Source organism: Epargyreus clarus, unplaced genomic scaffold (assembly GCF_041222505.1).
Source record: "Epargyreus clarus isolate Ecla_fem2 unplaced genomic scaffold, WU_Ecla_fem_2.2 ptg000033l, whole genome shotgun sequence".
In the NCBI taxonomy this organism is placed as follows: domain Eukaryota; kingdom Metazoa; phylum Arthropoda; class Insecta; order Lepidoptera; family Hesperiidae; genus Epargyreus; species Epargyreus clarus.
The window spans coordinates 1,482,961-1,509,079 of NW_027332238.1; the positions used below are offsets into that span (position 1 = coordinate 1,482,961).

The 26,119-nt window shown below is 40.8% G+C and overlaps 1 protein-coding gene across 1 annotated transcript; it reads right to left on the reverse strand.

The window, feature by feature from the left end:
• LOC140755326 (uncharacterized) lies at positions 1-24,980 on the reverse strand. The gene is made up of 26 exons (XM_073090520.1): positions 24,626-24,980; positions 19,507-20,907; positions 18,575-18,650; positions 17,751-17,962; positions 16,468-16,643; positions 15,672-15,789; positions 14,487-14,602; positions 12,102-12,189; positions 9,452-9,718; positions 7,952-8,072; positions 7,085-7,286; positions 5,870-6,053; positions 4,766-5,082; positions 4,490-4,616; positions 4,078-4,419; positions 3,934-3,999; positions 3,790-3,855; positions 3,650-3,715; positions 3,510-3,575; positions 3,370-3,435; positions 3,230-3,295; positions 3,090-3,155; positions 2,950-3,015; positions 2,810-2,875; positions 2,670-2,768; positions 1-1,077 (listed from the first exon to the last, which is right to left on the reverse strand). The coding sequence occupies exons 1-26, from the start codon at positions 24,716-24,718 to the stop codon at positions 928-930; spliced, it is 4,683 nt and encodes a 1,560-aa protein (XP_072946621.1). The 5' UTR covers positions 24,719-24,980; the 3' UTR covers positions 1-927.
• Between the last annotated feature and the right edge of the window lie 1,139 nt (positions 24,981-26,119).

Below are 26,119 nucleotides of genomic sequence, written 5' to 3' on the forward strand. Positions count from 1 at the left end.
TACGTATAAAAATAGTCCTAATTTACAAAATGTTAATTAATTCTACTAATAAATTTAATAATATCTACAAATCTCACCCACTATTGGACAAAGTTTTATAAGCGCGTATAGATCTTAGAATTACTGAGTTGTCGTTATCAACTGATTACTGTCCCACTGCTGGGCACGGGTCTCCTCTCAGAATGAAGGATTAGGCCATAGTCCACCGCGCTGGACAAGTGCGTATTGGTAGACTTCACATACCGTTAAAATCTCTCAGGTATGTAGGTTTCCTCACGATGTTTTCCTTCGTTATAAAAATCAATTTTTAACATAGACATAACATTAAAATCATGATCAGATAATTTCGAAACGGCTCGACCTGGCATTCGACCTTTGGACTCTTCGATTGAGAAGCCGAATTTCTAACCACTAGACTATCACCATACTATCACTTACATAATATATAAGGATTAAATTTAATTCACAAATTGTTAAAGCTAGGTTCATATTGTTACTGACGAATCATATTCTGTTGTCGATGCGTCATATTGGGTTATTGAAGAATCATATTGGTATTGATGGATCATATTGTGTTATTGGTGGTTCATATTGTTTTTGATCGACCATATAGTATTCTTGATGTATCATATCATGTTGTTGGCGGTTCATATCGCGTTGTACCTGCCGTGGGGTACTGCTTAGTACCGTAGGAGTACAGGGGTATAAGGCACCGTGGGGAACGCTGGGGCACCGTGAGTAACTATGGAGTATTGTGGGGGCAATGTGAGGCACAGCCGTGTACCGTGGTGTACAGAGGGATACTGAGGAGCATCGTGGGAACCGTGTCCTACCACTCGCTCACGACTTGCGGGCGTGTTATACCTCCCGTGGGGTACCGTGGAGTTCAGTGGGGCACAGTGGGGTACAGTGGGGCGCCGTGGCGCACTAGTCCCCCACGACCTGCGGCACGCCGTCGGGCGACATCTTCAGGTCGCAGCCGTGCTCGTCCCGGCAGTGGCCGCGCACGTCCATGTAGCGCCGGAACGACTTGGAGCAGAGCGGACAGTCCGCTAGCACCTTGCGCTCTTTGTGTACCTGAAAATAAAAATAAAAAATAAACAATAATAATAATAATAAATAATAATTAAAAACAAGTAATTAATTAAAAAAATCAAACACCCGACTGCACCAAAAAGGCTGAAGAAGAATTTCCAAAAGCAGTGAAATAGGCATTTCATTATATTTATCCAGATAGCCAAATACAAAGTTTCATAGTAGCTGTCTGCTTCAAAAACAAAAGATGTTCAAACCATATTATCCAATTTTATCCTCGTAGTTTTTATTTAAGTACGTTATATAAAGAACTTATGTCTAAAATTCCAGCACGCTTAAGTTCAGCGGTTTCCCTTTGCGTTGATCACTGGCACAGCAACTCACTCAGACTTTAGTCAGACAGTCATCTCGATGTGTATATAGGAGTATTTATGTACTAGCTGACCCGGCAAACGTTGTGTTGCCATATAATAAAAATGTTAAGGGTGAACAACCCTTATCACTTAGGGGGAAAAAATAGATAGTGGCCGATTCTCAGACCTACTGAAGTCTTGAAGACCTATGTATATAAAATTTGGTGAAAATCGGTAAAGCCGTTTCGGAGGAGTACGGTAACTAACATGGGAATTTTATATATGAGATATATTATATATTGTATGTGTAATCTCCTCTTAATTTCCTTTCTTTTGACACCCTACTCGATAGGTTTGGTTAACTTTTTTTAAAACGTGTTACTATTTCGCGAAAAAATCCACCATTTACGGTCTATAAGATATATAAATTCAGTAAATCAAAGTTTCGGTCATTATTTTACCTCGTTAGAGGTAGTATTTCATTATTTTTATCCAACAAGCCTGATACAAAATTTGCTTCAAAATTGTCGATTAATCAAATGAACTTTTAACCCTTATTTTACCCTCTACGAGGTTGATTTTTCGGAGGGGGATAAATAAGTGCGTCCTTGTTCCTATCCTGAAAGCCAAATACAAAATTTTATAGTAGTTGCTTCAAAATTAAAGGATTTCAAAAAAACTGTTTTTCCCTATTTTACCCTCTTAAGGGTAGAATTTCCAAAAGGCCTTTCTTAGTACTTATTCACGCTATATAGAGAACCTATGTGCAAAATTTCAGAACTTTAAGGTCCTTGGTATAGACTGTACGTTGATTTCTGAAAAATGAAAAAGTCTGTTAGTTAGTCAGTCAGTCAGTCACCTTGCTGTTTTATATATATACAAATGTGTTTTTATAATCTCCGTTTAATTTCCTTTCATTTGGTACCCTACTCGATAGGTTCGGTTAACTTATTTTTTTAAATGTGTTACTATTTCGCGCGAAAAATCCGCCATTTTGATTTTTTTTTTACTAACACCTATATAAGGACACTCGGGTCATTGAGACAAATATAATGACACCTTAACTGTTAAAATTCATCCAGCCGTTTGTTAGATCGGATCAAATAAAGAAAGACAAACATACAAGATACGCGCGAAAAACATAACCCTTCCTTGGCAGTCGGGTAATAAAATAGTAATAATAATTAAATGGGGTCAGCAGATGGGGCACGTGAACTGCGAGCGGGTCTTGTCGTGTGTGTACACTGACTGACTGACTGACTGACTGACTGACTGACTCACCAGCCACATGTGGTCCCACTTCTCGCGCAGGCGGCGGAAGCGCTGCCGGCAGATGGGGCACGTGAACTGCGAGCGGGTCTTGTCGTGTGTGTACACTGACTGACTGACTGACTGACTGACTGACTGACTGACTGACTCACCAGCCACATGTGGTCCCACTTCTCGCGCAGGCGGCGGAAGCGCTGCCGGCAGATGGGGCACGTGAACTGCGAGCGGGTCTTGTCGTGTGTGTACACTGACTGACTGACTGACTGACTGACTGACTGACTGACTGACTCACCAGCCACATGTGGTCCCACTTCTCGCGCAGGCGGCGGAAGCGCTGCCGGCAGATGGGGCACGTGAACTGCGAGCGGGTCTTGTCGTGTGTGTACACTGACTGACTGACTGACTGACTGACTGACTGACTGACTGACTCACCAGCCACATGTGGTCCCACTTCTCGCGCAGGCGGCGGAAGCGCTGCCGGCAGATGGGGCACGTGAACTGCGAGCGGGTCTTGTCGTGTGTGTACACTGACTGACTGACTGACTGACTGACTGACTGACTGACTGACTCACCAGCCACATGTGGTCCCACTTCTCGCGCAGGCGGCGGAAGCGCTGCCGGCAGATGGGGCACGTGAACTGCGAGCGGGTCTTGTCGTGTGTGTACACTGACTGACTGACTGACTGACTGACTGACTGACTGACTGACTCACCAGCCACATGTGGTCCCACTTCTCGCGCAGGCGGCGGAAGCGCTGCCGGCAGATGGGGCACGTGAACTGCGAGCGGGTCTTGTCGTGTGTGTACACTGACTGACTGACTGACTGACTGACTGACTGACTGACTGACTCACCAGCCACATGTGGTCCCACTTCTCGCGCAGGCGGCGGAAGCGCTGCCGGCAGATGGGGCACGTGAACTGCGAGCGGGTCTTGTCGTGTATGTACACTGACTGACTGACTGACTGACTGACTGACTGACTGACTGACTCACCAGCCACATGTGGTCCCACTTCTCGCGCAGGCGGCGGAAGCGCTGCCGGCAGATGGGGCACGTGAACTGCGAGCGGGTCTTGTCGTGTGTGTACACTGACTGACTGACTGACTGACTGACTGACTGACTGACTGACTCACCAGCCACATGTGGTCCCACTTCTCGCGCAGGCGGCGGAAGCGCTGCCGGCAGATGGGGCACGTGAACTGCGAGCGGGTCTTGTCGTGTGTGTACACTGACTGACTGACTGACTGACTGACTGACTGACTGACTGACTGACTCACCAGCCACATGTGGTCCCACTTCTCGCGCAGGCGGCGGAAGCGCTGCCGGCAGATGGGGCACGTGAACTGCGAGCGGGTCTTGTCGTGTGTGTACACTGACTGACTGACTGACTGACTGACTGACTGACTGACTGACTGACTCACCAGCCACATGTGGTCCCACTTCTCGCGCAGGCGGCGGAAGCGCTGCCGGCAGATGGGGCACGTGAACTGCGAGCGGGTCTTGTCGTGTGTGTACACTGACTGACTGACTGACTGACTGACTGACTGACTGACTGACTCACCAGCCACATGTGGTCCCACTTCTCGCGCAGGCGGCGGAAGCGCTGCCGGCAGATGGGGCACGTGAACTGCGAGCGGGTCTTGTCGTGTGTGTACACTGACTGACTGACTGACTGACTGACTGACTGACTGACTCACCAGCCACATGTGGTCCCACTTCTCGCGCAGGCGGCGGAAGCGCTGCCGGCAGATGGGGCACGTGAACTGCGAGCGGGTCTTGTCGTGTGTGTACACTGACTGACTGACTGACTGACTGACTGACTGACTGACTCACCAGCCACATGTGGTCCCACTTCTCGCGCAGGCGGCGGAAGCGCTGCCGGCAGATGGGGCACGTGAACTGCGAGCGGGTCTTGTCGTGTGTGTACACTGACTGACTGACTGACTGACTGACTGACTGACTGACTGACTCACCAGCCACATGTGGTCCCACTTCTCGCGCAGGCGGCGGAAGCGCTGCCGGCAGATGGGGCACGTGAACTGCGAGCGGGTCTTGTCGTGTGTGTACACTGACTGACTGACTGACTGACTGACTGACTGACTGACTCACCAGCCACATGTGGTCCCACTTCTCGCGCAGGCGGCGGAAGCGCTGCCGGCAGATGGGGCACGTGAACTGCGAGCGGGTCTTGTCGTGTGTGTACACTGACTGACTGACTGACTGACTGACTGACTGACTGACTGACTCACCAGCCACATGTGGTCCCACTTCTCGCGCAGGCGGCGGAAGCGCTGCCGGCAGATGGGGCACGTGAACTGCGAGCGGGTCTTGTCGTGTGCTACTCGCACGTGTTTGCGGTGAGCGGACTGAGTGAAGGATATGCGGGAGCATATGTCGCACACTATCGGTTTCGTTGTTTCGTGCATCTGGGGATTTGAAGGTTAGAAATACAATCACATACAGTCTTAGAAAAAAAAAATGCCGGGGACTCCTCTCAGAGTGAGGGATTAGGCTATAGTCCACCGCTGGCCAAGTGTGTATTGGTAGACTTTACATAACATGGGGAACATTTTTTTTAAGATTTCACACCTACATAAGGTTTCCTCATGATGTGTTTTCCTTCACTGTTACAGCAAGTGATAATTTTAATTTTTTTAACATCAAATAATTAGCTAAGTGTGATTCGAACTCACACATTTTTCATCATTTTTTTTATAATTTATTATCAGCAAATAAAATAGTACATTCGTTATGAAAATGTCTATATATGAAAGTAATCATTTAAAAAATCAGTACGTCCTTGGGATTCAAACTTTGGACTACGCTATCCTTGCAACGCTTGTAAACTATTGTACTATTGCACTAAAACGCAGACTTACAAAAATCAGTGCCTACCTGGGAATAGAACCTAAGACCTCTTGACCTAGATCCAATACCACTAGCCAATAAACAAATAATAATAATAATAATAATAAACGCTTTCTACACTCACAGCCCCACACTAGGATTCCCTGTGTCGTGGGTGCCATGGACACACACAGAGACAAATACACAAACACCCAGACCCAGAAACAGAAATCTAAATTCATCATTTAGATAGCTGTCTGGCGGGGGATCGAACCCGGGACCCTTCGCGCGTCAGACCGGTATGGTGACCGCTCCGCCACGCGGGTCGTCGTCACTAGAGAACCATATAAAACACTATCAACTCACCTCCATATGCTTATCGTACGTGGCCTGATGATGGAACTTCTTCTGGCATATGCGACAGTTCAGCGACGCGAGGTTGTGGACCTTCTTGTGCTTGCAGAAGTTGCTGGAGTCGCTGAACGACTTGGTGCATATGTTGCACTGGTAGATTGGTAGCGAGCCGTGACCTCTCATGTGATGTTTGTATCTGAAAGAAAATGAATTAATGTTTTAGGACCCCATTTGAAAGGTTAGTCTGTGACTTCTAGGGGCGGTCTCCATGACCTCCCCCACCCCCAAAGTCATTTTTTTTGAGAAACCATGCAAAGATTCCTCCCTGGATCTGTATAGCCCGGACTTTACAATAAATAAACTAAAATATACATCTAAAATGTCCTTTACGACACAACCCCAAATCTTATGCTAGTGGCTTCCAAAAAAAAAATACCGAAATTTCGACGAGTCTTTTTTGGAGTCAGTTTTTAACTGACTCCAAAAAAGGAGATACTGTATTCGATATAAAGTTGTATGTCCGCGGTTTTTTCAAAAATTAAATTAGGAGTCAGTGGTTTCAGTGGTGTCAGTGGTCCAATTTTTTGTCCTTTAAAATAGTTCCCAAAAACTGGCGACTTTACCCAGCTGAATAGCTAAACTAATTCTTTGCTCGAGGTAAGCCCTTTGGTCATTCCTAAATTAATTAATTAATTATTTATGTAATTAATTTACAATATTTCATTATAATAAATAATTAATTATTAAATTTAATTATTTACAATATTAACGTAATAAAAAAGTACAAAATAATATATGAAACAGGCTATAAAAATACTTATAATAAAATAGTTAAATATAATAAGTTTCATCCAAATTGTTGTCTCTTGGAAGAGTCCCCAAAACGCTGGCGACATTACCTCGCTGAATAGCAAAGCTAATTCTTTGCCCGAGGTAAGCGCCAGCCCTTTGGTCGTGGGTGCACTCGATCAAACGCCTTGAAAGGTGTTTAAAAAAAGATCGAGCGTCAGAACCCCACGGCCCCATCGTCTCTACACCAAACGGCAGAAATATATAGTCTCGACTGAGACTAGTATATTTCTGCAGCTTGCGTATTTCCGCATCGGTAGCCACAATACCAGCTGCCCTAGAAGAGAGTTGAAGATGGGATGGTGCCATTAATTAATTTAATTACTTAATAATAAGTTTAATCAATTAATTCTTAAATCATTTTTTAATTTAACTCACCTTTCAGCCTTCTCGAAGCCCTTGGCGCAGAGCTGACACTGCAACACTCCCAGCGTGGCCTTGCGGGTGTAGGCGTCGGCCAGCAGATGCTCCACTATGTGCCGCTTGCAGTCGTTCTGGCGCGCGAAGCTCCGCTCGCAGAACGTGCAGTCGCGCAGCGGCCGCCCGTCCGGACGAGTCGCCTCGGACGACTGCAGGCTCTCTGCCGTGCGATACCATGATATTTGGTTATTTGAAGCGAGACGCCTGATAAGTAATACGTCACATTGACGCTGGTGAATACGACTAGAGCGTTACGAAACGTGTGATAGGGCGAGGCGAACAAAAAGGTTCGTATATTACTGCAGGCTCTCTGACGTGCAACACCATGTGTTTATTTTTTTTTAATATTTATTATACGACTAGCAGACGATCATGCAGTCCACCTGATGTTTACTGACCACTGCCGCTTTCGAATGTTATGAAACATTAGGCCGCAAAAGTTTGTTAATTTGCGAAATGTTTAAATTAATGAACGGCGGGAACTTAGTTGCCACCGTCACATGAAAAAGTATGCATTTTCTTAAAAATGAGGGTGTTCCTTTAGTTTGTCATTTATTATTATTCCCGGAATTTGATCCTTGTGGAATCCGATATTGGAATAATATAGGCCCTTTTTTTTTCAAAATTAACTCGTTCCATTTCCTACTAGGAAAGAAGATATTCAAAAAAAGTAATGATGCAGTTTTAGTTTTTTATCAAAATCGGCCTCATAACTCCTTAAAGCATTCTTCGCTAATATTTATACTTTTGGATTAAGTGTGACGGTGGTACCACCGGAGTAGAACCACAGAGGGTGCTACCACATTCAAGTCAAATGGTACTCACCAAGTCCCTTCTTCATCACTTCCGGGGAGTAGAGGCTGACGGGCGATGACGTAATCTCCCGTTTCTCCTTTATGTCCACCTTCTGGTCAGTGGTCTTCAGCACCAAGTGAGACTCCCAGTGCTGGGGACAAATTAATTAATACATTTATAATCTAAATTTAGGTTACAGCTATATTTGACTAGGGAGATAGAGGGATAGAGAGAGATAGAGAGATAGAGGGAGATAGATAGCGCCAAACTTCTAGTCCTGAATATAGAAGTAAGTTGCGTCGCGACAGCAAGTTGTAGATCTTAACGAGACACCCCTGCATCTATCCGCTGCCCGCTCTCGCCCAAAGGTACACAGCTGCATTAGTGTGACCAACTTCAGAGCGGACTAGAAATTTGGCGCGGACAGTCCGCTACATATGCAGTGAGGGCGAGAGGCAGATGATGTAATAGAGAAAGATAGAGTGAAAAAAGGGCAAAAGGAGAGCGGAAGGAGTAATAGATAAGTATAAAAAGAGAGACAAAGCATAAAAGATTGGGGAAAGGAGAAGAGAGAGAGAGAGAGAGGAGGGGGACAGAAAGAGAGAGAATAAAGGAGTCAAGACATAAAGGAGATGTCGCGTTGTCACGTGGCTGGTTAGCTGAAGATGTCGTAAACCTCCTACCTAACCTATATGGGAAAAAATTGCGGAGAAAAACACAAAGAGGCTCTCCTCTTGTCTCCATTGCTGATAATGTAGAGACATAATGAGCAATGGAGCGGGATTCGGCAGCGAAAAAGAAATACACGCACACTTTCATACACTTAAAAAAGATACTAACCGCAAAGAAGTCTTCTCAGTTGACTGTCTCCTGTAGCTTGCAGGAGTAAAAGTAAATGAAGGCATACTGACCACCAAGAAATTCCGTATGACGACAATCTCCTGGCTTCTGGATACTTAGGGATACTAGGGACTACTGAATACTAGGACGACCTAAGGAGGGAAAGACAGAGAGAGAGAGAGAGAGAGAGAGAGACGTAGATGGAGAACGACATTTTGACGCTGTGGAATAAAAAGAAAGCTTATTAACCACCAAGTCTCGCCTGACGACCTAGGGAGAGAGAAAAAAAAATACAAGAGATACAAAGAAGAGAGAGAGACAGAATTACACCAAAACAGAGACTGAATGTCACGCGCGTCCGAGCCGTGCCACTCGCTGAAATGGCACACGTGTACACGGAGAGAGAGAGAGAGAGAGGAGAGGGAGGGAGAGAGGGGGAGAGGGAGTGAGAAAGGGGGGGGGAATAACAGACCAAAAGAGAGAAACACACAAAAAAGAGGGAGGGATACAGAGATACGCCGAAAAAGAGAGAGAGAGACAGAATGACACCGAGAGAAAAAGAGAGAAAGAGAGGGAATGTAACAAAGAGAGAGACAGAGAGATAGTAAGATTAAGAGAAAGAGAGCGCAAGAGTGTGTAAGAGAGAGACGACTGCTCATAACGCTGCGGAGTAGAACAAGGCGCACCGACCACGAAGAAGTCCCTGCGCTCGACCATCAGCTGGCACGCGCGGCACGTGTCGCCGTGCACGCGCTGCAGCCCGTCCTCGATGGCGCGCAGCCGCACGAACTGCCGCTTCACGTGCGACGTCACGTGCGCCGTCAGCCGCGCCGCGCCGCCGCACGCGCGCGCGCACTGCGGACACGCGTGCTCGTCGCGGCCGTGCCGCGCGGCGAAGTGGCACACGTACGACGAGAAGCTCGGGTAGCTCTCGTCGCACTTTGTGCACTTGAACACCTTCAAACATAAGAATAAGAATGACTTTATTAATATACAGGCATAGTATAGATATCTCACCGCCCTGTAATTAAACGAAGCCGTTAAATTAAACAGCCATTAAACGGCTGACAGAACTTCATGGCTGTCATTGTTCAATTTATAGACAGACAGACAATTTACAGGGAGACAGACTTTTCCGAGGCGTTCCAGCTTAGTCCTCAGGGGTAGCGGCGCATCTGTGGCCGACCTCAGGTAGGAATATCTAATCCTATCTGGGGTTGATTACAGATGTCCATGGGTGGCAAAAGCCACTCACTATCAGGTGGACTGCATGCTCGTCTGTTACTCCTATATTATTATAAAAAAAAATAAAAAAAAAATACGCGGGACAATGGCGACATGCACAGTTAAGAGAAATTGAAGACGTCGTGCGAAAAAACCTTTCATTTCCAACAGTTTCATTCGTAAATGATCTAAAAACTACATTTTTTAAATATTTTTCAAACACAAAAATAGATGACAGTGACAATTGTCAAAAGGTTACATTTTCTTGTTAGGAGCGAGTAATCTTTACTAATATATGTATACAGGGTGAATTTTTCAAATAGGCTATCGGGGCCAAATCCCAAAACGCATATGTGGTTGACCACAAGTAGGAAAATCTAACCCTATCTGGGCTTGATTACAGATGTCTATGGATTTTTTTTATGAGGAGAAAATACACTTACGTATCATACGGTTTTAGATATTTTAGACTCCGTATGTCAGACTTGACCTTGTGTGCGTGTGTACATGTTTGTGTGCATCAGTAACATATGGTCTACAATGTTATATATAAAGAGCTCTTTTATTTTTGTCTGTTTCATCATATGTAAGATTGAGGAGCCAATTTGTTATACATTTTTGCAAAGAGATATCTGGGGGCACGGTAGTGCACCCGCCAAGTAGAACAAAAAAAAACGGTACGGCCGTACCATTGTTTTCTCGAGACAATTCGAGCCATTTTCGTCCCCCCTTAACTTCGTTGTAGATAAAACTAGAAGCTTGATTTTTTAGGAATCAAGCATGCATTGCATAAACACAGTATATTTCAAAATTTCATTCAATTTGAACCAGTAGTTTAATAATTACAACTAGTTTGAAGGTGGTAGAACCCTTTGTGGTTCGACTCCGGCGGCACCACCGCCACACCTATTTCTACCTAATAACAGCAGTGTTAGACGCTGCTGTGTTCCGGTTTGAAGGGTGTGGTAAGGGAGACAGACTTTTCCGAGGCGTTCCAGCTTAGTTCTCAGGGGTAGCGGTGCATCAGTGGCCGAACTCAGGTAGGAATATCTAATCCTATCTGGGGTTGATTACAGATGTCCATGGGCGGCAGTAGCCACTTACCATCAAGTGGACTGCATGCTCGTCTGCTACTCCTATATTATAAAAAAAAAGTCAAAGTTCTAATTTTGTCACTCACTCACTGACTGACTGACCGATCATCAAAAGTCTAAGGTACTTCTAGCAAACATAGAAACTTCAAATAAAATAAGTGTTTAACATATAAAATAAGTGTAAACTAATTATTCCTGAAAGACTATTTTACATAATAACATTCAATAACAACTCCATTATTTATTTTCTCTGACAATCCACTTATGACATCTTATTCTTTAAAAAACATATAATATCCTTATTTCTTTTCATATAGTACTAGCTGACCCGGCAAACTTTGTACCGCCTCAAAATCTATTTATCAAATATATTTCATATAAAATATAGCCTATGTTACTCGTGGATAATGTAGCTTTCGAATGGTGAAAGAATTTTTAAAATCGGTCCAGTAGTTTTTGAGCCTATTCATTACAACCAAACAAACAAACAAAGTTTTCCTCTTTATAATATTAGTCTAGATTGTACAAAATATACCCTTACACAAGGAAAAACTAAAATATTTAGCTTTATCGGTCCAGTTTTCTAGTTGCACCAACGACGTAAATAACTTTTAATCCTATACGACCCGTGTGGCGGAGCGGCCACCATACCGGTCTGACGCGCAAAGGGTCCCGGGTTCGATCCCCGGCCAGACAGAAATCAGTGATGAATTTAGATTTCCGTTTCTGGGTCTGGGTGTTTGTGTATTTGTCTACGTGTGTGTCCATGGCACCCACGGCACAGGGAATCCTAGTGTGGGGCTGTGAGTGTAGAAAGCGTTTATTATATTTATTATTTTCTCTGACAATCCATTCTATGACATCTTAATCTTTAGTAAACATATAATATACTTTTTTTCTTTTTATATAGTATTGTAATGAAAATATACCCTTACACAAGGAAAACCTAAAATATTTCGCTTTAACGGTCCAGTTTTCTAGTTGCACCAACTACGTAAATAGCTTTTAATCCTATACTATACCTTGGATATAGAGCACGTCGCCTGGTGCTGCTTGTAGCCCCGCATGCGACCGGAGAACTGTTTGCATTTGCATTCGTATACGCGATGCCTGTTAACAAAAATGTATAGGATTAGTCAAGAGAAAATATCTATTTATTTACTAGTGGTGCCCGCGGCTTCGCCCGCATTTAAAGAAATAATATCACACACATAAAACGGAAAATGTGTACCTGCATTGGAATAACAGTGGTGCCATCTGTCGAAAATTGGTCTTACCAACTCCCAAACCCTCGTGGGCTCTTGGACAACAACTTTGCTAAAGATCATCAATTGATCAAATGCATAGTTTCCGATTCTATAACTACTTACAAATTAAAAATTAATTAATAAAACCTTTTCCCACGGACTAAATTGTGAAACAAACCATTCTCAAGTCCCCTTGAACACACACAACAAATTTCATCAAAATCAGTCCAGTCGTTTAGGAGGAGTTCAAGATTTAACTGTTGTGCCTACGAAGTAAACACTAATACAATTTTACTAAACCTACCTATACAATACAACTTTGGTGAGTGTCACCTCAATTATGGTCACAAACTACAATTCACAACACTATAACCATAGATTAGTAAAGATTACTCACTCCTAACAAGAAAATGTACCCAGTTTTGAGAATTGAAATAGTTGCGTAAAAAAGTTTTGCCACGTCTCCGTGATAAAATGTCCCTAAAATATTGAAATAATTATTTATTTATTACGTAAATTACGCAGTATTAGTTATTTATTCGTAAATTTTCTCTAAAAACGTTTTTATTTGTCAAGAATTAAAAAAAAGAACTTACTAAAATAACCCTTGTGTGGCTTCATTCAATTTCAAGGCGGCGAAGTATCTTTACTAATCTATGACTATAACGAATAACAATACATTTTGAATACAAAAATTATGATAAGAAATATTATTAACATTAAAAATGAATTATATCAATTGAATTACATTACAATGTTAAAGGCAACCAAGAAAAAACACAAATATTCTTATACAATCATCACATTATATCGTGGATAACGGTAACATTGTTTAATAAGTTGCTAATTTGATTGTCTTAGTAACGAGGTAGAATCCGCGTCAAACATCTAGTCCGCTCTGGTGGTAGAACCCTTTGTGGTTCGACTCCAGTGACACCAAAGCCACACCTATTTCTGTTATAACAGCAGTGTTAAGCGCTACTGTGTTCTGGTTTGAAGTGTGGTAAGGGAGACATACTTTTCCGAGGTGTTCCAGTTTAGTCCTCAGGGGTAGCGGCGCATCTGTGGCCGACCTCAGGTAGGAATATCTGATCCTATCTGGGGTTGATTACAGATGAACATAGGCGGCAGTAGCAACTTAGTTTCAGATGGATTGCATGCTCGTCTCCTACTCCTTTATTATAAAAAAATAAAAAAAACAACTGGAAAATAAACGAGGGTCGCTTTACAAGAAACAGCTATTTTTAGATGTTTTTCGTTTTACTATTGAACAGTAACACTGCTGTTAAAAGGTGTGACAGTGGTGCCGCCAGTCACCACAGAGGGTTCCACCACCTTCACCAAGACTCAAGTTGTTTTTTTTATTTGTATAAAGTACCAAGTGAGTAATAGGTACTTTATATTAATTGCAATCATTATATTAAAACAAAGAATTAGGCTAATTTTAAGACTAATGAGTAATTCTACGCTAACTTAAACTGCTAAATCTTATATATAAAATTCTCGTGTCACAATGTTAGTTCCGTACTCCTCCGAAACGGCTTTACCGATTTTTACCAAATTTTATATGCATTTCAGTAGGTCTGAGAATCGGCTGTCTATTTTTTATACCCCTAAGTGGTAAGGGTTGTTCACCCTTAATATTTTTTTACTTATATGGCAACACGTTTGCCGGGACAGCTAGTAATCATATTATGAAAGTGGCGTCCTCTGACACTGCACTTCTTTATCACAGAAGGGAGTAAAAACATTGTTCTTGTGTTCTATATATTTTTTTTTATATAATATAACAGTAGCAGACGAGGATGCAGTCCACCTGATGGTAAGTGGCTACTGCCGCCCATGGACATCTGTAATCAACCCCAGATAGGATTAGATATTCCTACCTGAGGTCGGCCACAGATGCGCCGCTACCCCTGAGGACTAACCTGGCACGCCTCGGAAAAGTCTGTCTCCCTTACCACACCCTTCAAACCGGAACACAGCAGCGCCTAACACTGCTGTTATTAGGTAGAAATAGGTGTGGCGGTGGTGCCGCCAGAGTCGAACCACAAAGGGTTCTACCACCTTCAAAATATGATGTTCACTTATCACTATTTCACTAACACTACACTGTGTCGTCTCACAAGCTCAAAGGGTTTCTAATACTTGTGTACTCACTGCCTCTTTCCTTCAGCAGTCTTGAGTATGATGACGTTTGGCAGCCAGTCCTCATTACCGTCCTCATTGCTCGATGCTCCCAGCTCTTCGAACTCGTATTCAGACGGAGACTCGGACTGTAACAATATTTAAAATTTGTCAAGTGTGCGTCGATAGACAAATTCGAAAGTATGAGAAACTATGAATTTGGAGATGCAAAATATAACACATATAATATATTCATTTAATGCTTTATTTTCTTGTTATTTTTTCAAAATTTAAAGTACAAAATTGAAAAAATACTCAAAAAAAGTTAAAGGGTTAAAATTTGATAATATTATTATTATAGAGCGTGATTTTTCAAATAGAGCCTTCAGGGCCCAATCCGATAGTATAAAAAATAGCGAAATAGCTGAAACGAGTTAAGAAACAGATATTTATAAAACTAAAACTGCTTCTTTTTTTTAAATATATTTTTCCCTAGCCGGCAATCGAGCGAGTTCATGTTGAAAAAAGAAACACCGTGTATTATTCCACCATTGCATAGTGTCGCTTATAACGATCACATTCTAGGAAGTAATGATAAATGACAAACTAAGGGAAAATGCTCATTTTGAAGATTTTTTAAAATAGAAAATTACATTATGTTTCACGAGATGGAGCTCTATTACAGACAGACAGACATACGGACCGACAGCTGAGGCTTTTTTATAATATAGGAGTAGCAGACGAGCATGCAGTCCCCTTCATGTTAAGTGGCTACTGCAGCCCAAGCACATCTATAATCAACCCCAGATAGGATTAGATCTGCCACAGATGCGCCGCTACCCCTGAGGACTAAGCTGGAACGCCTCGGATAAGTATGTCTCCCTTACCACACTTCAAACCAGAACACAACAGCGCTTATCATTGCTGTTGTAACAGAAATAAGTGTGGCGGTGTTGCCGCCGGAGTCGAACCACACAGGGTTCTACCACCTGCGAAGCTTAGTATACTCCGCGCCAAACTGCTAATCCTCTCTGACGTAGGTGCGAGCAGGTGTAGTCATACAATTTGCTATAGCGACGCGATTCATTTCTATATTCAAAGCGGACTAGCAGTTTTACACGGACTATAATAGGATTCTACTTTTACCCTTTGGGTACGGTACCTTATTCTTACAGTAACATTTACCCTATCCACCTAAAGTAAGAAAAGGGCACTTACACCGAGGCGACGGGTCCATCGCGTCCTCCTCCGTCGCATCACAGGACAATTCAGTTTGTGCCCCTTCATTACCTTGTGCACTGCTTTGAAACCGCACTTGCACATGTATTTTGCTAACCTGAAAGATATAAATATAAATGACGTCATCGTCGTCATCAACCCATTACTGTCCCACCGCTGGGCACGGGTCTCCTCTCAGAATGAGAAGGATTAGGCCATAGTGCACCGCGCTGGACAAGTGCGTATTGGTAGACTTCACATACGTTTAAGATTTTTTTAATACGCTTTTATTTTATAAATCTCTCAGGTATGCAGGTTTCTTCACGATGTTTTCCTTCACCACGTATTAGAAATTAATTATCACTTTAGCAAGTGATAATTAATTTCTAATATGCACATAACTTTGAAAAATCAGAGGTGCGTGTCTGGGATTTGAACCTCGGACCCCTCGATCGAGTGGCCGAGTTTCTTAACCACTAGGCTACCACTGCCGTTATACCACTATATTAATGTCAAATATGTTTAATTTAATTAGATTTATAACAAGAAAAAAATATGTATGTCAATATAGCAGCTGATTACTATTTTTCTTGCACGCAAAAGTAAGTAGTTCTGAGAATCGACTACTATCTATTTTTCATACCCCTAAGTGATAAGGGTTGTTCACCCTTAACATTTTTTTATTTATATGGCAACACAACGTTTACCGGGTCAGCTAGTAAAATATATATTTGTCACCATTTACCATTACTACATTCTGGCAATAGATAATTTTAATTTCATTTCATTTCCTTACCCGTATGGTTTCTTCTTCTTCCTGCCGTTCTTCTTGTTCGTCTGTCCGCTAGTGTGTTCGGTGCCGCTGTGTTCGCTATCACTGTGTTCGCTGGAGCACACCGACACCACGTCCGTGTGCCTCTCCACCAGCATCACGTCCTCGTCGCCCCCCACCTGCTTCAGTGTTACCTCACCCTGGAATATATATATTTTTTCTTTTTTTTATATCATGGGAGTACCAGACGAGCATGCAGTCCACCTGATGGTAAGTAGTCATTGCCGCCCATGGACCACAGATACATATTTGACGACCCGCGTGGCGGAGCGGTCACCATACCGGCCTGACGCGCAAAGGGTTCGATCCCCGGCCAGACAGATATCTAAATGATGAATTTAGATTTCCGTTTCTGGGTCTGGGTGTTCGTGTGTATTTGTCTATGTGTGTGTCCATGACACCCACGACACAAGGAATCCTAGTGTGGGGCTGTGAGTGTAGAAAGCGTTTATTTAGATAGGATCAGATATTCCTTCCCTTAGGTCGGCCACAGATGCGCCGCTACCCCTGAAGACTAAGCTAGAACACCTCGGAAAAGTATGTCTCCCTTACCACACCCTTCAAAACGGAACACAGCAGCGCTTAACACTGCTGTTATAACAGAAATAGGTATGGCGGTGGTGCCGCCGGAGTGGAACCACAAGGTTCTACCACCTTCAACATGTAATGTGTCTGGTGTGAGCTTGGGTAGTTGACTAGTGTGTGCACTTGTGTGTATGTGTTGTGTGTATGTTGATTGTATGTGATGCGATGGCGGAGGTTTACAAGTTGTGGGAGGGGCTTGTGACTTTTGTGTGGTTTTGATACAGTCCGCTAGTGGCGCTGATTGGAAATGTATGGACACATACGTAAACCGATACAAAAACAGTCATTTTTTGTAAAAACGTAAAAACTCATACTAAGGGTACAGGTAGGAATCTAGTCTTAAAGGTGGTAGAACCCTTTGAGGTTCGGCTCCGGCGGCACCACCGCCATACCTATTTCTGTTATAACAGCAGTGTTAAGCGCTGCTGTGTTCCGTTTTGAAGGGTGTGGTAAGGGAGACATACTTTTCCGGGGCGTTCCAGCTTAGTCCAGTTTCCAGTTTGTTAACGTATTTCCCATACATTTCTAATCAGTTCTGATACAGTCCGCTAGGGGCGCTGATTGGAAATCTATAGACAACTACGTAAACAAATACAAAAACAGTCATTTTTGTCAAAACGTAAAAACTCATACTAAGGGTACAGGTAGGTAGCTAGTCTTACCTGCAAGCTCGTGACATCAGAGATCTGTATACCAGGCTCATCCTCCATCTTCTCGGTCTTCACACATATGTCCTCCATGGTGAGCGTTTGTGACGTGTCCATGTAGATGTCTATGGGTTCTTCCTTCACTATAACATTCATCAGATTGTCCGGCTCCACATTTGCCACTGGCTCCGGTATATGTGGTGGTTCTATTGGAGGTGTTTCTGTTACTGTAACATAAAAATGCTTTCTACACTCTCAAACCCATAAGAGAATTATGTGTATGTGTGCGACGAACACACACAAAGATGAATACAAAAACACCCAGACCCAGAACAAATTCATAGTCCAGATATCTGTCTGACCGGGAATCGAACCCAGAACTCTTTGCTCGTCAGCCCAGTATGATGTCCGCTCCGCCACGCGGTACGATATTACATATAATATAGATTAATTGTCGTATTCATATAGTATAGTAGTAGCAGACGAGAATGCAATCCACCTGATGGTAAGCTACTGCCGCTCATTGACATATGTAATCAACCCCAGATAGGATTAGTTCCTTCCTGAGGTCGATCACAGATGCTTTCTAAACTCACAGCCCCAGGGTTCCCTATGTATATGTGCAATAGACACACGAAGACGAATACAAAAACACCCAGACCTAGACAGATATCCAAAACAAATTCATAATTCAGATGTCTATCTGGCCGGGGATCGAACCCAGAAGTTTTTGCTCATCAGACCGGTACAGTGATGTGCACCACCACTCAGATCGACTTTGCATATAATTGCAAAGTAGAAAATAAATTTATTTACCAACTTAATTTACATTGACTCACCATTCTCTTGTTTTTCAGTTATTTTATATACTTTGTATTTTTTAGTCAGTTCTAAACTTTGTTTCGGAAAAATTACCTGCAAAAAATGGATTTGGAATGATTGGACATATTTTAAATTGAATTTAGTATCATCATCATCATCATCATCAACCCATTACTGTCCCACTGCTGGGCACGGGTCTCCTCTCAGAATGAGAAGGATTAGGCCATAGTCCACCGCGCTGGCCAAGTGCGTATTGGTAGACTTCACATACCTTTAAGATTTTTATCTCTCAGGTATGCAGGTTTCCTCACGATGTTTTCCTTCACCGTTTAAGCAAGTAATAAGAAATAGTATCAGGTGCTACTAAAGCAGTGTTATTCAAGTGTGTTTCATCACCCCCTAGGGGGTCATAAAACCTTTATAAGGGGGTCGCCAAGTGGCAATAAATAAAATATTTTCTTCATTAGTATTTTTTCATGCAGGATGTTTTTTTTTCAATTCCAAATTTTAAACTATTAGAATTATCAAAAAAATCTGAAAGGTACGAGGCCGATTTTTATAAAAACTTAAACTGCATCAATAGAATTAAAAAAATAATATTCTAACCACGTAACGAACAAGTTAATTTTTATATAAAAATGCACCCTATATTATTCCACTATCGGATAATGTTGTTTATAAGGATAAAATTCTGGAAAGGATAAGCCTCATTTTTACGTAAGAAAATACATATTTTTTCATATTTAATTTTATAATAATTTTGGAAACCTATACATATCTATCTTTTAGTATAATCCGCGTAAAACTTCTAGTCCGCTTTGAATATAGAAATGAATCGCATCGCCATAGCAAATTGTATGACTACACCTGCTCACAATAACTTCAGAGCGGACTAGCAATCTGGCGCGGACTCTAACAAATCTATTTCTAATTACAACCAAGATCTTACCATTTCCAAGTACTTAAACTTCTTAACGAAGGGCCTGTTGTGAACTATTTTCGTGTGATGAATAATCGAGAATTCATCTTGGTAATACCTCCCGGCAAGACACTCTATACATTTGTACATTAGCGCAAACTTATCTGTATGTAACAACATATGTGACGGCTCCATGCATCTCGCTGTTAGCTCTTTACCACAAATCCTACATGAAGTCGGCTTATTATTATTCTCCATATGAATCTCCTTCAAAATCTTCTTCTGAAAACTCCTCATACAAAAATTACATCCGTAATTGTATGACTTTTTGGCGCATGTATGAAAGATTATATTAACGTAATAATCCAAGCATATCGTGCACTGTGTCAGCTCCCACATCATTACAACATCAGACCGGACTGTGTGTCGATTGACCAAATGTTTGTTCAAACGTTCTACAGTGTAACACTCCAGTAAGCAAATACTACAGTTAGTTTGTTCAGAATCGATTATGTCTGAGAAGTTTTCGTTCTTATAAGCAAGACATACACCTTCATGCATCGTTAACTGAGCACAAGTCGAAAATGTAGTGTCACATGCGGTACAGTTATAGGGTCTTTTCGTTGCGAAGTAATGACTATCGGCCTTTCTTCCACACCGATAGCATTCAGTCTCCGGAAACTCAACTTTAACTTGTTCTTCATCGTGTTGGTAACACACTAAACTACACTCATCGTTGTCCATCTCAATTGAGAGCTGAAACTTTAGTAATTGGTTCAAGTGCTGAGGTATGTGGTCGATCAACTCGCTTAAATACCACCAAGACTTGCCACATATATAGCATTTATATAGCAACGGAGATTCCCTCACAGCTGAGTGCGATTGGTACCACACCATCCAGTCTTCCAACACAAGTTGTAACAATCTTTGCTTCAAATCCATCTGTCTTGCGTCTAGCGCCCGTCCAATATAATTCCTGACTACCATAGCGAGGTACTTATCTGCTGGGTTCTTTGATCTGAGCAATATCTGAACGATCCTCAATAACATTGGCCTGTTCGTGACATACTCCTTAAACTCATCGGTAGTGTCTGGTGGACACCGAGCTGTGCTACTCGATGGTTGGATTGCATCATTACTTTTAGTAGCTTGAAACACCTTAGATAGTGGTTTGTCTAAGCTTATAACGATTCTCCGTTTGTTTTTATTGCTTGGAGTTGAAACTTTTTTACCATTAGGTACGGCCTCTTCGTCACACTCTTCAACCTCTATTTTGACTGAAAATTCCATTTTTGGTGTGTTCGATGTGGTCGCCACATTTTTGAATGGGTCCTGGTCCTCTGATGCCATTATAATATGTTTCTGGCTCACTATCTCCGTGCCTACATCAATCAATTGTTCTTTTTCTTTCTTTTCCACATATTTGGGGAACTGTAAGAAATAAACGAATCACTTTAATAATTTACATACACAGGTCATTATAAAGAAAATCATATTGTTCTATGCAATGAGTCTAAATATACACATACAAAGTCTATGACACAAATAATCATATTGTTCTGCAATGAGTATATAATTATTTTTTTGAAACATAAAATATTTTTAAATTGGTATGGACCCATAAGATGTTGTTAGGTTAGCTAATTGCATAATAACTTAAGACAGAAGGTCCCTTAAGTAAAGTCTGAATAAATAAACCGACTTGGTATTACATGGATCTCACAACTTTTTACAGTGGAAGAAATGAGTTGTGAGACTTGGTTTTTTACAAATTATGTGTTTGATGGCTCATATTGTTCTATGCAATGAGTATGAATGTATTTATATCTTCCGTATTTTAACTGCACAGATGGACAGTGCCTGTTAGAATATTGCATAGGAATATATAATGCTTTCTACACTCACAGCCCCACACTAGGATTCCCTGTATAGTGGTTGCTATTAACACAGACAGAGACAAAAACAAAAACACCCAGAAACAGAAATCATTTAGATATCTGTCTGGCCAGGGATCGAACCGGGGACCACTATGCCACGCGGGTCGTCAATTTCATGTCTGAAACGTGAGGTAAATACAGAGTAAAGTGTGTAATGACAGTCATTACTGTCCAGCGAGACAGTAATGACAGTAATAAATGATCAACCCATCATCACATTGATCGGATGTTCAATGTCATCATCACATGGCAAACATGGATTTAGGTTTAAAGAATCTTTAATTCTCAAAGACAAACTTATAATATATTGTAATTATTTATTGCACAATTATGTCTACTAGAGTTACAAAATAACTAAGTTCATGTTGGTATAGTAATACTGATTATTAAATATATTATTAACTAGCGGCCCCCTGAAAAGCGTTAAAAAGAATTCCAACAATACCATAAACAAAAGAAATCGTCAAGACTAAATGATCTTTGAAATTTGCCTCCCAGGCCTAATTTAATTTCAGGGTTTTCCTTTAGGACCGTGTTTCCCAACCTGTGGTCCACGGACCCCTGGGGGGCCGCGAGTATATGTATGGGGTCCACGGAGTCATCTCTGGACCATACATAAATCGCTCATTAAATTAAAAAAAGCAGTAACGCGGCCCGCGTTACTGCTTTTTTTCAACCATTTACCTATGTAAAAAGGGATTAGGTTATCTACTCTTGTTTATACAAAAAACAAATACAGAAACAGATTACAAGTAGAATCTGATTTGAGATTACAGCTAGTAGCAACATCAAACCGAATATCCCTGATTTAGTTGCAAAAAAGCAACACCAACCTTCGCGTTTTTTTTTTTCATATTTTTCGTAGTAAACAGTTATAATTACCTTCTGTATTTGTTTTTTTTTTTGTATCTGTAATAACTAAAATAAATACCAAATCCGTTTTTTTTTCCTGTTTATTTTATTAAGGGGGTCCGTGAAAAATGTGCTTGTTTTCTAAAGGGTCCGTGGACTGAAAAAGGCTGGGAAACGCTGCTTTAGGATATACAGTCAGATACATTTTATTATACCACATTTTGTAATTACTTCACGGAAACGCAGTCGAACAGGATAAAAAGTATCCTATGTCTGTCTCCTGATTCTAAGCTACCGCTCCACCAATTTTCAGCCAAATCGGTTCAGCCGTTCTTGAGTTATAAATACTGTAACTAACACGACTTTCTTTTATATATATAATAAATACATAGGTATACTTTTTTAATGTGGGCTAATTTTTATAGGATTTTGAGTAGCATCAACATCTGTAAGCAACACCATATAAAACGGGTCTACCTGAAGCCAATCACATTCGTCACCTCTCCTGAGACCTATGGTCAACTAATATATGACTGATATCTTAACCCTTCCATTGAGGACAGAACTGCTTTTAACCAGAAATAGTAGATTTGTAATAGTTATTTCTGTGTATACTAATCTGACAAATTGTTACTTAACACCATAGATTAATAAAGATTACTCACTCCTAACAAGAAAAGATACCCAGTTGTGAGAATTGAAATAGTTGCATAAAAAAGTTTTGCCACGTCTCTGTGTTAAAATGTCCCTAAAATTTTTGAAATAATTATATATTTAGTATGTAAATTACGCAGTATCAGTTATTTGTAAATTTTCTCTAAAAATGTTTTTATTTGTAATCATCATCATCATCATCATTAACCCATTAACGTCCCACTGCTGGGCACGGGTCTCCTCTCATAATGACAAGGATTAGGCCATAGTCCACCGCGCTGGCCAAGTGCGTATTGGTAGACTTTACATACCTTTGAGATTTTTTTCTTTAAGTCTCTCAGGTATGCAGGTTTCCTCACAATGTTTTCCTTCGCAGTTTAAGCAAGTGATAATTAACTTCTAATACGCACATACGTTTGAAAAATCAGAGGTGCGTGCCTGGGTTTTGAACCTCGGACCTCTCGATCAAGAGGCCACATTTCTTAACCACTAGGCTATCACACGCTATTCAACCCTTCCATTGAGGACAGAACTGCTTTTAACCAGAAATAGTAGATTTGTAATATTTATTTCTGTGTATACTAATCTGACAAATTGTTACTTAATACTATAAAATAATTTTGGAAATAATTTTGTCATACTTAACTGAACACTTGCATGAAATAAGAGGATATTATACTTTGTCTAAACAACTATTGTATCTTATTTAGCAAATAAATATGATTATGATAGGTGTTGTGGTGGTACCTACCGATCAAACCATATGGGATGCACTACCTTTGTATTAAATGTTTAATAAAATTTATCTTTATTGCAAACTACACAAGTATTTAGAAAAGTACTATTCTCTAAGGTTTACAAAGACTAATTTAGACAAGCCATGTGGCAGAGTGGGCATTACACTGGTCTTATGTCTATCAGGGTTTGATGCCCAGCGATACACATATACATGACAAATTAATATCTGTGGGTCTGGGTGTTTGTGTAATTCACCTTGTATGTGTTCATGACACAACACACAACACAGGGAATCCTAGTGTGGGCCTGTGAGTATAGAAAACAATTCATAGTGAATTTGAATGTTTTACATAGGTATATAGAAATAAAGATAGGATGAAAACAACATGTTCTTAATATTTATTGTAAATACCACAACTTAATGCAATATTCATCTCATTTGCATGTTTATTTATTAAGGAAAATGTAAATACAAAGTTTATAGACACTTATAAATATAACATAAATGTTAAGAATCATACTTTTATAACACATATACAGTTAATTATGATTAAAATGTCTTAATTATTATGTTTCAATGGTTTTTGGTAAGAAAAACATCCATATTTTAATTCATATAATAAGAGGTTATTTGCATTTTCTTACATCCTAATTAAAATTATTCGCGCTAAAAAGTACGCTGAGGTATTCTAAATTTGAAATTCGGACGGAAACATTCAGTGAAATGAGAATAATTTCCAACATTCCACTTATTTCCATCTTATCTCGGCCAAGTACGGTCTACCCACACATTGATGACGTATGCTTTATAAGTAAATAAAATAATTACGAAATACCCCCGAATCGTAATATAAATAAAGTCATTAAAACAGTACTCATATCGCTCTATTAGCTCTTAAAATTAAGATGAATCTCAAAACATGCTCTTTTTGCCTGTACCCTAATAACTCACAAGATGGTGGACCTACCTCCATGTACGAAAATGACGCTTCTTCCAATTCTGCGCCCTCTCGGACCTCCAACTTGGACTTTCTAGCCCTCTTTTTGCTATTTTCTAACATCTTGTAACCTAAATTCACACCATTTATCACAAAATATCACTTTATTAAACTTTTCAATCTGGAACAAATACTTTCTCAAAACTTTAACACCATACAAATTCACGTATTTCACTCATTGCAATTGATATAATACAACCAACTGTGGAGCTCACATCAGAAATATGAACATAATCGGACCTCTCTTTCTAACAAATGCAAATTAAGAGTGTGCTGCTGCACTGTCACTTGAATCCGCTCGCATCGTAATTTAGTCGCATTATATCGTATAACAGTCGGGTAGTTCACGAGAAGGAAGGACATGTTCGGAAATTGCCAAATAGAAATATCATATAATTGCTTCATATGTGAATTATAAAATCAAAATTAAATGAATACTTATATAATTAAGTATTACAGGATAAATTTAAGTTCATACTTTATTTTTATGATTTATAAAAAAAAAACAAATGTCAATATACCAAATCAGTATTATTAAGTATTATGTACTGTTTCAACGTGGAACAGTAAGAGTAAAATCAAACAGTGTAGAATAGTAAGCCATCATAAAATTATTCAGTATTTTTATTATAGTCACGGCATATTAGGTATAAATAAATTCTTATAACATTATATTTAATCTGTTTACTTGACTCGCCTAGAATAATAATGGCAAGTATGCAAACGCTGCGCGTGAGCACAGATGTAACATTCTTTAATTCCGCTGCAAAGAGGTGTAAGTACGGTGATAACTCCGTACTTACGTAAGATAAGGAGTACAATAAAAGTATATTTTTTATTTATATTGAAATTATATATTGCTATTTTGTAAATAATTTAGCGTGCCAAAAGTGTTCACTAGATGACGCTAGTGTCAATTATTTAATTTCCAACAGATAACTGATCCATGCGGGGTAACATGATGACAGTTGTCAAGTGTCAATATTGCATAGACAATTGAAACACAGCTGTTTCCGAAAACCGCCAACTTTTTAATGTTGAATATTATTAGACTTTTGACGTGACAACGTCTTAAATTAGGTTGCGGCTGGGAGTCACTTATGAAAAAGTGTAACGCCCGGTAACGTTACGATGAGTCACCGAACGAGAGAGAGGCCCGCCGAATGCCTTGCGTCTCTCTCCCACTCAACTATGATCGGTCTGCCGCGCGCGCAGCACTAGAGAATTAGGCGCATTGAATCGGCGCATTTAATTATATTCATATCAATAAATATTCTACCGAGAAAAAGACGTTGTCACGTAAAATCTTCGCCCGTAAAACCGACTTTACAGGCAACCATTTTTTTTTATATAATTAATGGAGCTAACGTGCATGCTGTCCCTCTGATGATAAATGGTCATTTCCGCCCAGGTATACCAGCCGGCTTTACATAAAGATTTCACCTAAGTCAATCACAGATGCGC